At 42.0% G+C, this 14,591-nt stretch overlaps 1 protein-coding gene across 1 annotated transcript in view; it reads left to right on the top strand.

The window, feature by feature from the left end:
* Window positions 1-14,163, top strand: part of LOC149413743 (calpain-D-like) — a 39,290-nt gene extending 25,127 nt beyond the window's left edge. The window contains exons 5-16 of the mRNA XM_089644748.1: window positions 1,277-1,644; window positions 2,798-2,867; window positions 5,619-5,863; window positions 6,055-6,164; window positions 6,250-6,436; window positions 6,526-6,731; window positions 8,077-8,173; window positions 9,154-9,317; window positions 9,402-9,646; window positions 10,128-10,677; window positions 13,264-13,406; window positions 13,487-14,163. Coding sequence (XP_089500874.1) covers window positions 1,277-1,644; window positions 2,798-2,867; window positions 5,619-5,863; window positions 6,055-6,164; window positions 6,250-6,436; window positions 6,526-6,731; window positions 8,077-8,173; window positions 9,154-9,317; window positions 9,402-9,646; window positions 10,128-10,677; window positions 13,264-13,406; window positions 13,487-13,718 — 2,617 coding nt within the window. The 3' untranslated portion in view covers window positions 13,719-14,163. The remainder of the gene's footprint in view (window positions 1-1,276; window positions 1,645-2,797; window positions 2,868-5,618; window positions 5,864-6,054; window positions 6,165-6,249; window positions 6,437-6,525; window positions 6,732-8,076; window positions 8,174-9,153; window positions 9,318-9,401; window positions 9,647-10,127; window positions 10,678-13,263; window positions 13,407-13,486) is intronic.
* Window positions 14,164-14,591: the final 428 nt, after the last annotated feature.

A 14,591-nucleotide genomic window follows, 5' to 3' on the forward strand; every position in this document is an offset into this window, starting at 1 on the left:
CCTGAATTCATCAATTCTAATATTTTCAACGCTGAATAACGGCAATGTACCTATTGTTTTAGCATTATTGGGCCAAATAAATAAAAGAGTGTTACAGTTTACACTTTCTAAACGATCTTATATGTAATTTGGAATGGTCTTTTGGTTATGTACCTTCCTTCTAGACGTCTTTTTTGATTTTTCTCTCCGACACGTCCGAAACTTACCGCTATACACCAATTACAACTTTAATGGTAAGCAAAGAATAGCCCTTGGCTGATTTAGCGTAATTATTTTTCAACGCCTAATGTTTTCAACAGGCGGTTTTCAACAGTTTCAATGTTGCAACTGCAAAGACTGACGTCCAAAGAATCCTGTTTTTCAGTCCTGATCGTCGGTTGAGTCCTTGTGAATAGTTTCCTTTTCCCACGAATGTAGATTTACCACAAAGGACACGAGAGATAAGAAGTATCCAGTCATGGCCGCCATTAGGCTTCTATAAAATCCATGCAAAAGTCATTAGCCTTGAATAATACTCTGAAGAAGCCGGATTCTTTGGTCGTCAGTCCTTACAGTTGAAGGCTCCGGTGCAAAGTTCGGCCTTCAACCATCTGAAAACATTGGCCCTTCACAACATTCTGTCTTTATAGACCTATTGAAGTTTTGCTAAAGTTTCCATCTCAAAACAAAAGTTGACAGCATACTGTTGTCACTCATTTCCAGAACGCACTAGAAAAAATCGGTTCACATAAAACACTAAGAACAATACGAACCACCACGTAACTCACACTGAACGCGCATCGGATGTTGTCCTGATTCCCCCCAAACAGGAAGCCTCCAATTTTACCAGATGAAATGCTATTATTGTTTAACACGTCATATGTAGATATAATGTCTATGTGTAGATGTCTATGTCTATGTCAAGCTCACGCATTCGTGGTAGCCTGGGTGTCACTGACATAAACAGTAAGCTAGAGGAACGACAGTTAAGATGGTATGGGCACATAAGACGGAGACCACCAGACCACACAGTGAAGCAGGCAATGTCTATAGAGCTTCAAAGACAGTCATCCAGAGGTAGACCAAAGAACCCCTGGATGACCCAATGCTCCAAAATCCTACAAAGAAACGGCCTAGATGAAAGCGACACTCAGAACCGAAGAAGCTATAACCTGAGAACGAGAAGAGCCGACCCCAACAGCCTACCTAGGCAATGAGTTGGGATAGTGCTAGGAAGAAGAAGAAGAATGTCTATGTGTAGATATATAATCCACCATAACAGTAATATGTATTCCAGTTGGGCTGGCGGGCGTATGTGGTGCTGCTTGTCGTGTTCGTACGCCTACAACCGCGGCTGGCTGCAGCGCTGTGAAGTGTGCGGGGCCCGGCGGCGCGCCCCCTCCCTCACGCGGCCTGCCCTCACCACTGTGGCACCTCCGCCCCCGCCCCCTCCCACCGAGGGTGAGAGCTGGTCCTGCCGACGCTGCACCCTGCAGAACGCGGGGGCGGAGGCGGCTTGCGGGGCATGCGGGGGCAGTCGCCTCAGGTCTCTGCTAGGCGCCCCCGAGCCCACCCTGCCGCGAGGGGAGTTCTGGGCATGCGCCTCTTGCACACTGAGGAACCCTCTAGCTGCGCAGGCCTGCCTGGCCTGCAAGGCACCCCCTGGTCAGTGGAAACTTCCTTCATCTATTATTATTATTACTACTACAATCTTTAGCCTTCTTCCCATAGACATTCAAAACCATAGACCTGTCCATGAGGGAAAGGGGATCAAACCAAGGGGAGGTGGCGTGACTGTCTCCCCTGTCTGTTAAGTGATTTGTCGATACATGAATTTGACAGTGTGTAGTCAACTTGCATTGTTCTATCAGTATCTAGTCTGCGAAAATAAAATCTGCTTACAAATAAGTAGTCCTTTTTACCTTGTGGCATAAGATACTCAACCACAATTGAATACTTACAAAAGATGAGATCATTCTCAAATAATATCTCTAAAGCTGCCGAGTGTGGGCCGCCATTGACAAGCCATGAGGTGACAACATCGGGATTGCAAAGTATGTAAGAAAAAGGGGTAAAACGATTCCAAAATTATGTTTATTCCTACAACTTTTAGAAACATGAGCACTGTATCAAACATTACTATAATATCTCAGGGGTGTGCGTTATCCGAAGGATTGAACGCAACGGTGGAATTTTTAATTACATTGAAAGTTGACAATAAGGTGGTGACATTTAAATTAACTGACCTGATTAATCGCGTAAGGGCGCCAAACAATGCAATTAGCGTTGTTAAATTTATAAATTAGAGCGATGGATGACCAAGGTAGAATAACTATCTACGGCGTCATTGTTGCTCGTAAAAATTTGTCGACCCGCGTGCTGGCTCGAGTCTTCCCATCTCCACAACGTCCCAAATCCGCAGCCTGTAGAATACTGACAATGGCCGCGTTGTCCTTCCGCAAGCCCGTCTCCAGTTTTCTCGAAGTTGCAATACGGCATGACAGCCGTAAATCAGTGCCAGGAACTGACCGGTGTTATTGCTCTGTAGCGGGGCTAGATTGAACTGCTACAACCATTAATTGCTGGCTGCGTTAAAACCTTAACTGCAAATCACGATTTGGATAAACAAATATTTTGGATTGTTTCTATTGGTGTTTTGTTACTCCTAATAGTTGCATTTGTATCTCGAGTGTCCTGTTAATAGTCCCACTACTTCTTTGGCGAGTTAGGATTTCCTGCCTTGCCTGTTTAAAACATTGGATTGTCTCACTACATGAAAGCAGGATGATTTATTTACCCTGGTGTATGTGTGTTGCAGAGGTCCCCGTAGCAGCGCGCCCCCCACGCAGCCCCTCGCCTCCGCCCCGCCACAGGAGAGAACACCGCAGGTTGCCATTTTCATTCATATTATTAATTTTTTAAAAGAAAAACAAACATTCCCGTGTTACATCTGAAACTGCGTACGAATTATTCAGCTTCAGATGAACTTATTAAGGGGACTGTAAATATAAAAAATCAACGACAATGATGTTTGATGGTATTTGGGTGAATGTAGGATACAAATCACTTACCATGAGAACATCTGCTAGAGGAATTCATGCATGCAAAAAAATGAATACACTTTTATCAGTAACTGTTGTTGCAGATGGGTTTTCGAAGTTTGTATCGACCAAAGTCAAATTTCTAAAATGATCCCGGTCTCCCTGACGAATGGTAAAACTAGGCATATAAATTCCATATTTATTTTTTACTATACAGGATTGTTTAAAATTATGAGACTTAATTTTGGTACTCTATATTTTAAATTGCGAATTAGTGACAAATGCGAAGTAAATTACATTTTAGAATAGTAACGATATTACTGTTTTAAAATAATGCTGTTTTTGTGCAAATTTATTCAAATTAAGCACCATGTACAGAGTTTGTCACGGAAACCGTATGTTTTTTGATTGGCTAGTATGGCCGAGTGGTTGGACTCTGAGAGTGGGGGGTGGCCTTGATTTGTCTGTTAGAGTGGGAAATTTAGTTGTCAAAATGTCGTGGAACCTAGAGCACAGTGATGCCATTCCTACCGAAATTTCGGTAAATCTACCGATTGTGGCAAAAATCTATCAATATTTGTAGTTTGTAAAACTACCGGTGCAGCTGCACACACAGCTCGTAATTCAATGGCTGTCTTTCCAGGCAGCCTTATCTCCAGATATGTTAATATTCACTGTCCTCCTCGCTCCTCTGATCTAAGCTTATCTGACTTCTTTTTGTGGGGATATCTCAAGTCCCGAGTATACGGTGACAAGCCAGACTGTCTTGAAGATCTCAAAAGTTATCTTTAATGTTAGTATTATTAAATGTAAATTACTTCACATTTGTCACTAGTTTGAATTATAGATTTACGAAATTGAGTCTATCATTTTCAATAACCCTGTACGCACAAGACATGAAATACTCTCGGATAACCAGTTTGGCTTCCAAGAGAACATGGGAACCAGTGGATGCAGCATCAAAATGATCACCTCAGTCATAGAAACTCTAGATGCTGGCAAAAAAGCAATGGCTGTCTTTTTAGACTTGTCTAAGGCATTTGACACAGTATCCCATGGTTTACTCCTAAAAAAATCCAAAAAACTCAGTTCAATGGGTATTGTTTATAAAGCTTTAGATTCAGAACTTATCTTGGAAAAAGATCACATAGAGTAATGATTATTGATCACATTAGTTCAAATAAATCAATTGTTATGGTGTTCCTCAGGGTAGTGTTCTAGGTCCATTTTTATTTTTGTTATATATTAACGACCTTTGTAAGCTGCCGTTCTCTGGTACTTCATTTGTATTTGCAGATGACACTATTTAGGTATTTGCCTGTGTTACATGGGATGAAACTTATGCTAAGTGCGAGGCGGGATTAAGGGCAGTCAAAATTCGGCTTGATCAAAACCTGTTAAACTTAAACATGACCAAAACAAAATAATTTTTTTTTAGCATTTCCTCTGTAAAACAGCCATCTTTAGACCATTCCTTAAAAATACATTGTTGTGTGCACAAGTGTAATTGTCAGCCTTTGGAAAGAGTAGACAATATCAAATATCTTCGCTTAATAATTGATAGAAATCTAAAATGTAACAATCATATTACTATCTGTCTGTGCAAATAGTGAAACAAGAGCGCGTGTTGCGTTTAGGTCCAAATGATGTCGCTGTTTTAAAAAAAGCATGTTTGTCCAACAGATGGTGCTGTTTTTTTTTAAAAAAACATGTTCTTAACTGTCACAAGTGACATCTATATAATATAGGTATATAACAACACACCCGTATTTGAATGCAACTGTGTCGATGAAGAACTTTCCGAGATAGATAGATTAACAAACAAAATAAGAAAGCTAGCTTATATCTTCAGGACTGCAAGAAATATATTTGGAATTAGTTAGTTACATTAAAAAAACTGTTGTATGTCGGGGTTCTTGTCACAAGACTACCCTAGAGCCTTTAAATGTTGCACAAAAATTAATTTAAAAATGTAAAAGAAAAGTTTTTTTTATATTTGTCACAGTTATTACATAGTGGAAGTAAGGTAGTTGTACATAATACAGGCTCTCTGTAAATTTTTCAACAACATTGATACTGCTAAAAGATCACAACAAGCGCGCAAACTAGATTGGGTTCTTCTTCAGACGGTAAATACCAGAACATCCTCCGGACAAATGAGTTTTTCTTATAAAGTTCCGTTACTTTATAATATGCTTACTGAACATATAAAACTATAGGTTCGTTAAATATGTTCAAGGAAATGGTCAAAAATTCCATACGAGCTGAGAGTGGTGATTTTGGATTACCCATATTGTGGCTTTTGTCATAAATCACTGTAGAAACACCATATTCGATATAATCCATCTATCCATGTACATATTATTATGTACTTTATTTATTTAATTAAATATAATTGTAAAGCTGCTCATCTCAACACAGGAATTCCCTAATGAGATGAGCGGCGTAGAATTCTATTGTAATGTACCATTTTATGAATGAATAAATAAATTATTGATCAATTATATACATATTGTATTTTCATACAGTAAATAAAGTTTAAAACATCTTTGACAATGATGGTGAAATTGTTGTTGATGATTCACTAATGTGTTGTAGTCGGCAAGGAGGGCCCCCCTCGCTGCCCGCCCTGCTCCCCGCACCCTCCACAGTGGCCGTGGTGTCCCCTTCCACAGTGGCAGTGGCCGCGGAGCCCTCTTCCACAGTGGCAGTGCTCGCGGTGCCCCCACCTGAGTGGCAGTGCTGCGTGTGCACCTTCAGCAACCCCTCGGGGGCGCCTCTCTGCGACATGTGTCGCGCTCCCCGCACCTCCCCACAAGACATCATACAGGTCATTGACGGAGGTCAGTTCATCCAAATGTTGTCATTTACTGTTGTTACATCCCAGGCTGCATATAAATTATACAGTTGAACTTGTAAAGTGGACTTATTGACAACGATTCCATGAAAAATTTCAGCATTGTTGGGACTTGTAGGTAAAATATTTAAAAGCCTGAAGGGTTTTTCATAATGGCGTGTGTTGTTGTTTCTTCAGCGTTTGGTGATCCGGGGCGTCAGGAGAGCTGCCCCATGGAGACCCTTCGTCTGAAGGAGGAGAGTCTGGCTTGGGCGCAATGGCAGGAGATCCTCAACCAGTGCAAGCAGGTGTGCAACCATCTCTAACTACTACTAATTACCTAATTGTATATATATATATACTTGTATACATTGTCACTTGTGTTTGTTGCAGCGTGGCGGTCAGTTTGTGGATGAAACGTTCAGTGCGGCCCCGCGCTCTCTGTATTACAGCGGCGGAGGGGAGGCAGAGCAGCCAGCGGCGCGCTGGCTGCGACCGCGACACATCCACACCGACCCCCGCGACGCGCCCCTGCCCTGGGCCGTCTTCCGACACCCACGGCCCAGCGACATCTCGCAGGGTAAGCCTCACCCAAATACTGCCTAGCCACTACAGCTAGCTAATTAAACTAAGAATTTTTTTGCAATGTAACGAGTGTTCCTTGCGCAGGTGTCCTGGGAAACTGCTGGCTGCTGAGCGCCCTGGCCGTGCTGGCGGAGCGCGAGGCACTGGTGCGGGGCGTGGTGCTGCGCGGCGAGGGCACGTGCCCCCAGGGCGCTTACCAGTTGCGCCTCTGCAAGGATGGCCGCTGGACCACTGTGCTCGTGGACGACCTGCTGCCCTGCGACAAGCGGGGACACCTCGTCTACTCGCAGGTAATACGAATAGAGAGCTCACACCCGCTTATCATCAAACCTGGGATGCATGGTCCCTAAAACTAGACCCACATTCGTTCAACGACAATTCTGGTTCATCGCTCCTAAAACATACAATGCCTTAAACTTACATACCTAATCTTACATATTTTCTTTAAAATATCTTTTTATCAATCAGTTTTATCTTTATTTTTATTTCTAAAATGGTTTCTATAATAAAATGCATTTTTAAAATTTTTGTTTTACCATAATAATTTCCTTTTCCCCTATGTTTTATTATTGTTATTCTTACATAAATCATGTACGACTACCATAATACGGGCAGGAGTCTAGTACGGTAGTTGAGAAAATCACCAAAATTGTAATTTTTAAAAAGGGACTTTTTACGTTATTACTTTGTAAGCTCCCCTAACTAACTATTAAACTCAACACAATATTTTGTGGTGTGCAACATTTAGCAGATGGTAATACAAACCACGTTCGCTCGACATTCCTTTCAAAGCCTTTCTGGCATCAAGTTCTCTTGATGCTCTTTTTGTTCTAATTGTTATCACGGGAGAACAATGTAGGGACATTTAATTGCTATCATACTGACTCGACTTATTATACAGGGTTTTCCAATAAGAGGTGTTATTTAGAATAGCCCGCTATTTCGATAAATGTTACTTTTAAAGCTGTCATTTTTTGACATTTGACAAGTAGAAACTACGCCATTAATAAAAATGGAACGATGCACGCTTCAACAACGCATTGAAATTATTAAAATTCACTTGAGTGAATCAAATGCAAATCATCTTGAGTGATGAGACCCATTTCCACCTCGGTGGCTTCGTCAACAAGCAAAATTGTCGCATCTGGGGCTCGGAAAACCCAAGAGTTATTGTTGAAAAGCCTCTCTATCCTCAACGTCTGACTGTTTGGTGCTGTTTATGGTCCGGCGGAGTCATTGGACCTTACTTTTTAGAAAATGAGGCTGGAGCAACAGTTACGGTGAATGGATTGCGCTATCGAGAGATGATTAATGATTTTTTACGGCCGGAATTGGATGGTATTGATCTGGACAACGTTTACTTTCAACAAGACGGCGCTACGTGCCACACAAGCAACGAAACCATTGATCTTTTACGATTGAATATCAAAATAACACCTCTTATTGGAAAACCCTGTAGCATATTGCTTGCTTAACTAAATCTTCAGGGGATGAACAAAATATTTCTTACCTTTCTTACCACCAACTCAGTGCAATTGCTGCTTTTGTGGCGTACAAAACCAGAGATCAATTTCAAAATTATTGTCTCTTTGGTTGCCTCTATACCCCAAATAAACTCAATTTTCTGTTTTTTAGGCAAAGCGAAAACAGTTATGGGTGCCACTCATAGAGAAAGCTGTGGCCAAGCTCCACGGATGCTACGAGGCACTGGTGTCAGGGAGAGCCATCGAAGGTAACTTCTTTCCTTTTAATATTACATGACTCTTATGAATGTGATTTGTGTGCACCACTAAGTTAAAGGCTGACCCATCCTCTTACAGCTGCATACAGATATTCACAACACAACATGTAATGAAACAAAGATTGCAACAAGGTACCAAAATGTTTATGTTGCTGTAAGCACAAACTGTGCACCGAACGGGCATGAACACTAGGGAAATTTGTTACAACCTTTGTTTTTTTTAAATTTTTTTTATTTAAAACAATATGTATAACACTTTTTTATTTAACAAAATAGGTAGACCAACAAAGCTGTCACATGCCAGCTTGTCTGCAGGATCCACCGAGTCAAAATATCTTAAGTCTATGTCTATAACATTGTATGATTATGTGTACATGAGTAAGTCTTATTTCTAAGTAGGTACATTTCACAGATTTTATTTTATTGCAGACATTCGCAAAATATATTTCTAACGAGTAATTGTAAATACATAATATATCTGATGCATCTCACTAAAAAGAAAGAGTTTGGGAATTTACATTAAGGTGTTCAAAGGTACATGGATTGATCATTTATTAACCACAGCTTTATGATTTTAGGGCAGGGTCTCTCATTATTCACAATTTGTAAGTTTTTATTTAGTTTGTTGAAGATCACAGGTACCAAGTATTCAAGAGTACGGCCTCCATACTTATTTAAAATACGAGGAGTTTTTAGCCCGTTTCCTTCTGTAAATCTTGTGTTGTGCCCGTGCACCAGTGGTTTTTTGTACAAGCTTTCTCCCGCATTGTGCATAATAGTAATATACCAGAGGAGACCTTTTATTGGAAGTTGTGTTGCGAATATCTGTACGCGGCTTTAGATATCATTGTTCTATCCTAGAATGACCTGCCCTGAGTGATGTGTTTCATCTCCTATCTGACAAACGCACCTCCCTGCCGATATATGGATCTTGCCTGAGACATGTTTATAATGTATGTATTGTGTTGCAGGTCTGTGTACGTTGACCGGAGCTCCCTGCGAGTCGGTGCCCCTCCAAGGCGGGGCCATTGCGGGTGAAGAGGAGCTGGACCGCGACCTGGTGTGGGCGCAGCTGCTGTCCTCCCGCCAGGCGCGCTTTCTCATGGGGGCCTCTTGCGGAGGGGGAAACATGAAAGTACGTTGCGTGATACCTCTATTACCTCTACCCATTAGTGTACTGACAGTTGTATGATGATTGTATGTTGTTTGTCGTGTTCAGGTGGATGAGGAGGAGTACCAGCGCCTTGGTCTGCGGCCGCGCCACGCCTACTCCGTGCTCGATGTGCGCGACGCCGGTGGACTCCGCTTGCTACGGCTGCGCAATCCTTGGGGCCACTACAGCTGGCGTGGAAACTACTCAGCCGCTTGCCCGCTGTGGACCGAGCCGCTGCGCCTCGCCCTGCAGGATGCCAGCAGCCAGGACGACCAGGGCGTCTTCTGGATCGCGTTCGACGATGTGCTCAAGTAAGGATAAGAACGAGCTCCCTTTCTAAAAAACACACTTGTATCTCTCAGTCAGGGTTGCCAATAAAATTACCACACTAGATGTTCAAAATCCCCTAATTGGGGAGAACTAAATTAACAATTTCCCTTTAAGTTTATTTATAATTCCACCTCCAAAATGAAACAAAGTATTATTGTTTATATTAAGTTATCATTTTCGGATTTTCTCTTTCATTCAGGCTCAAAATATAGAATTTTTTTTGAAAAATTGCTGTGAAAGAAAATTGTTGAAAATATTGTTTTTCAATATGGTTGGATGATAAAGAAATGCTATTTTATACAATACGGTATTAGTTACGTCAGTTCTCATATAATCCCCGCATCAAGTTCTTGCCGCAAAATACCCAATTGATTTAAATTCTTAGAAATTCCCCACAAATTGGCAACCCTGCTCTCCGGTGGGATGGACTTTGACTTACATGACTACATGAATATGTTACAGATATTTTGACTGCATCGACATCTGTAAAGTGCGCGTGGGTTGGCATGAAGTGCGCCTCTCCGGCATCCTCCCCCCACTGGCCGCCCCCCGCCATCTCTCCTGCCTTCTCCTTACCGTGCTGCAGCCCACGGAGGCCGACTTCACCTTGTTTCAAGAGGGCCAGCGATCTTCAGCCAAGGCACAACGATCCCAACTGGACCTCTGTGTGGTGGTGTTCCGTGCGCGACCCGGCGCCGCCCCGCATCCCGGGAGGCTGGTGGCCAACTCCAAGAGACAAGTCCGTGGGTTTGTGGGTTGCCACAAGATGCTGGAGCGTGATTTGTACGTGGTGGTGTGTCTGGCGTTCAACCACTGGCATACGGGTCTGGAGGGCGGGGGCGCAGGGGGGTTCCCTCGGCACGTGCTGGCCGTGCACTCCTCCAAGAGGTTGTTGCTGCAGCGTGTCACTCCCCCGCCGCACGTGCTGGCTGACTCCATCATCGGGCTGACCCTGGCCCGGGGGCAGCGTCACGAAGGCCGACAGGGGATGACCGCATACTACCTCACAAAGGTACAACCATATTGTGCATGTATATTATTTTTTACTGTTATATCTCTGCTTACTTGCAGATTTCTGTGTTGGGAACTCTTTGAAAAAGTAAAAGGTTCTTTGCTATAATTGCGTTTATTTACGTTACAATAATCAAGTCTGGATTTAGCTACACTGTTCATTACCCGAGGGTTGGTAATTCTCTGTTTCTAGAAGCTTGTTGTCTGGCAATAATATCCCACAGGCAATTGCTACACTCTAGCGACATCTGTCGGACTCTAAAGTAAGCTTTATGACTGGTGCCATCTATCGCTTGAAAACCCAACTTATTACCAAACATCACATTTACCTTCCCTATACCAAGTTGAGACAACAGCGTTACCGTTTGAATATTCAAGTTATATACACATTTCTTTGTTGAAAAGTTTGGAAATACAGTGAACATATGTATCTCATAAGTGTATTATTCTACTTAGAGATACACTTTCGTAAATATGTGTTGGTGTTATAGATATTTTACAATGTAAAATCCACTGGGTTATTCCACTCGAAAAACTTATTTTTGGAAGCGAAAACCAAGACTATTGTTTGTCGTGTTTAGAGAACTATTATCTTCTTTGGATGAAGAAGCTGAAATAATTCATCGGAATTTCGAAACACATAAAGCTTTCCATTTAATAAATATTCAAACTTGTCAAAACCATAATCAAACAAGTAATTCGAATGTAATTTTTAATTATGATGCTGTGTGGAATGTCTCTTTAGGGAAAGGAAGGAGAGAAAGTTCTGGGAAGGAAGAGGTATGAGGGGTGGGTAGGAACCTGGGGGTCAATGTGTCCAGGAGTGACGGACGTATGAATCCATCCCTCCCGTTGCGGGGCAAAGCAATGTGTCAAGAGAAAGTCTGGCTGGAGAGATCAAAAGGTCTCCCTCAACTAGTCTCTCCCGAAACGACCCGCCACGCAGTACATGGGTAAACACATCCGCCGCCAAGACCTAGACCAGAGGTTCCCAAACTTTTTTGCCCCGTTTGCCAAATAATTGCCTGCCGAATATTGAATTTTCCTAAAAATATTAACGTCCCATGTGATCATCGTTTATTTTTTCATAAAAAGATTCCCTTCCCTTGTCTGTCCAACAACCGGGCGGCGGTATAGTTCCTCTGTATTTGCATTGTGCAGACAGGGGCGCCCTTATGAAGTAGTACACCAAATGAAAATGAAGCAGGATAAGCAACGGGAATTTATTTCTGTAGCTAGCCCTACAGAACTGCCCCTTAAGTTTTTGTCAATGCTTATTCCGGTCATTACTTCTTGTCACATGATTTCCGATTCTTCGACGTTCCATTTCCATAGTCAAAATGTCCTCAAACTTAGTTTTTAAGTCTGTGTGAAGTACATTTAAATGTTGATAAACGTTACCCTGGATGTTTTTCAAAAACAAGTTGGGGATCTAGGAAAATTCGCGGTTTCCGATATTCAATGTTTTGCTTCAAAATATTAATTCTGACGAGAAAAGGAAAGTATATCCCTGTTTATATACCTCAATAAACAACTATACAAAATATCAAATAAGTAATTTCTCAGTCTATTACATATTAGCATTACATAAACTGTGTTATTTGTATTAGGTGTATTGTGTCATTTACGGAACTCCTAAATGTTGACTTGAGGTAAATGGGGGTCGGCTCGTATGTACCCCCATTTGAATCTTTGACACCTACATTTTTTTCTCGCTGACATGGACCCCCAGCAAGCCGATATCGACCCCTGGGGGTCCATATAGACCACTTTGGGAACCTCTGACCTAGACAAACCTCATCCTATGAACCAATGAATGTATAATGTCGTAAAAATGAGAATGGTAGAAGATATGACCCAAATGAGAATGGTAGAAGATATGACCCAAATGAGAATGGTAGAAGAATTCGGGGATGCCCGAGGAAGACATGGCACGATCAACTTCACTTTTTTGAGTTCATCAATTTCTTCAATATTATCTATTTCCAGATAAGCATTTAAAACCATTATATTTTAGATTTATTATGAAATGTTGTCCTAGGATCACTGAGTGCTAGGGCCATATTTACAGTTGCAAGAAGGGAATGTGAATGAGGCAAGGAGTTAGTTAATGTTACTTGCTAAAATTTCTCAAAAAATATCAAAATTCGCGCTGTTTGCCTAAAAACTGCATATTGCATAGTAATTTGCATAATCACAAACCTGAAATTTTCAAGTCTAGTAATGAGGAAAGGTAGGAACTGGTTAAATAACACAACGGATGGAACCAAACATATCCTCAGTTGGAAATAAAACAGTTGGGATGGGTTGTTCATAGAATTCAAACAATTCATCTAAATTTCTAAATTCAAGTTCCGTGAAAGTTCTATTCACATTCTGTTATTATTTCACCAATGGGCTGGTTGTTTCGCAGAACTTAGATAGTAACAGAAATTGAATAGGAATTTCACAGAACTTGAATAATAACTTTTTTCAATTTCTGTGAAAAAACCCGTCCTTTGTGTTTTTCCATGACATGATTTTTTTGTAGATACATGTACAGGCAAATCCTTTACAAAGGACACGTTTGAATGTAATATTGTTGCAGGGTTGGGCTGGGCTGGTGGTGATGGTGGAGAACCGTCACTCCAACAAGTGGATCCACGTCAAGTGCGATTGCCAGGAGAGCTACAACGTGGTGTCCACGCGCGGTGAGCTCAAGACCATCGATTCCGTGCCGCCCCTTCACAGGTAATTAACTAACTAACCTCACATCCAGTCCATTACTCCGATTCAGAGATAGTGATACTGATGTACTCTTGTATCCCCAGACAGGTGATAATTGTCCTCACGCAGCTGGAGGGCTCGGGCGGCTTCAGCATAGCGCACCGCCTGACGCACCGTCTGGCCACCTCGGCCACCCTGCACGACTGGGGTGCCACCTCGGGGACCCCGGACCACCCCGCCAGCCCCCCCGAGCACGACCCCTGGAGCCCCCGCCACCACCAGCCCCCGCTGGACCCCCACGTGCAAGGCCTGCACGCCCCCCGCCTCATCACATAACCAACCTCACTCTCTTGACTTGAGACTCACTCATCACAATCGTACTTCGGAGAACATAATAACCCCAAGTTCCTCCGAGAGTTGTTCCTCTCATAATACACATACCCGAGGCTACAATTTACCACTTATTTATACTTGTACCTCCGAGACTCGACATTATACAACCACTTGTTCCTGCGATACTCAACAAGTAAGAACTTTTTCTACCGAGACTCGTCACTTAATTCTCACCTTTCAAGACTCTATATATATCTTTACACCTCAGTTCGTTGTTTGGAGGTAACCTTTCCACGAAAATAAAAATTGTGCATATAAAAATAATCATATTTGATAAATGATCACCAGGGGGTCAAGCACAGTAAAATCAATATCTTTACATTATCGGATCGATAGGTGTAAATATCGATGAATTTATACCGATTTCCCGAGCACAGTCGCGCTGTCTATAGCCAGACCGAAATTGATAATGCAATGAATAAGAAATCGATATACGCTGGCAACCTGGAGGAATTGTCTATGAAATGACATTCCAAAACTTCAAACAGCCACGTAAAAATATTAATAAATTGACGATGTTGAATTGAAATACTAACCTAAATATGCATTAGCTGTTGGCATTTACTTTTTGACACTAAAAAGGGAGTTAATTAGTTTATGAGGTTTTAATCCACAATATATTATGTGAACAGGTTTCGTTCCTCCAAGCCCGAACCAATGTAGCATCCTTGGTCCGAACGGATTCAACTCACCTCATATACGACTTCTTTCAATTCTAAGAGCTTCGTCAGTGCAACTTCGTTTGTTAATAGGCCAGTAATTTTGCATGACAAATGATGTTATTCAAAAGATGTGTATATTGACAATTAACCGAAG

Source organism: Hesperophylax consimilis, chromosome 21, assembly GCF_061612785.1.
Source record: "Hesperophylax consimilis isolate HC1 chromosome 21, BYU_Hcon_1.0, whole genome shotgun sequence".
NCBI classification, from domain to species: domain Eukaryota; kingdom Metazoa; phylum Arthropoda; class Insecta; order Trichoptera; family Limnephilidae; genus Hesperophylax; species Hesperophylax consimilis.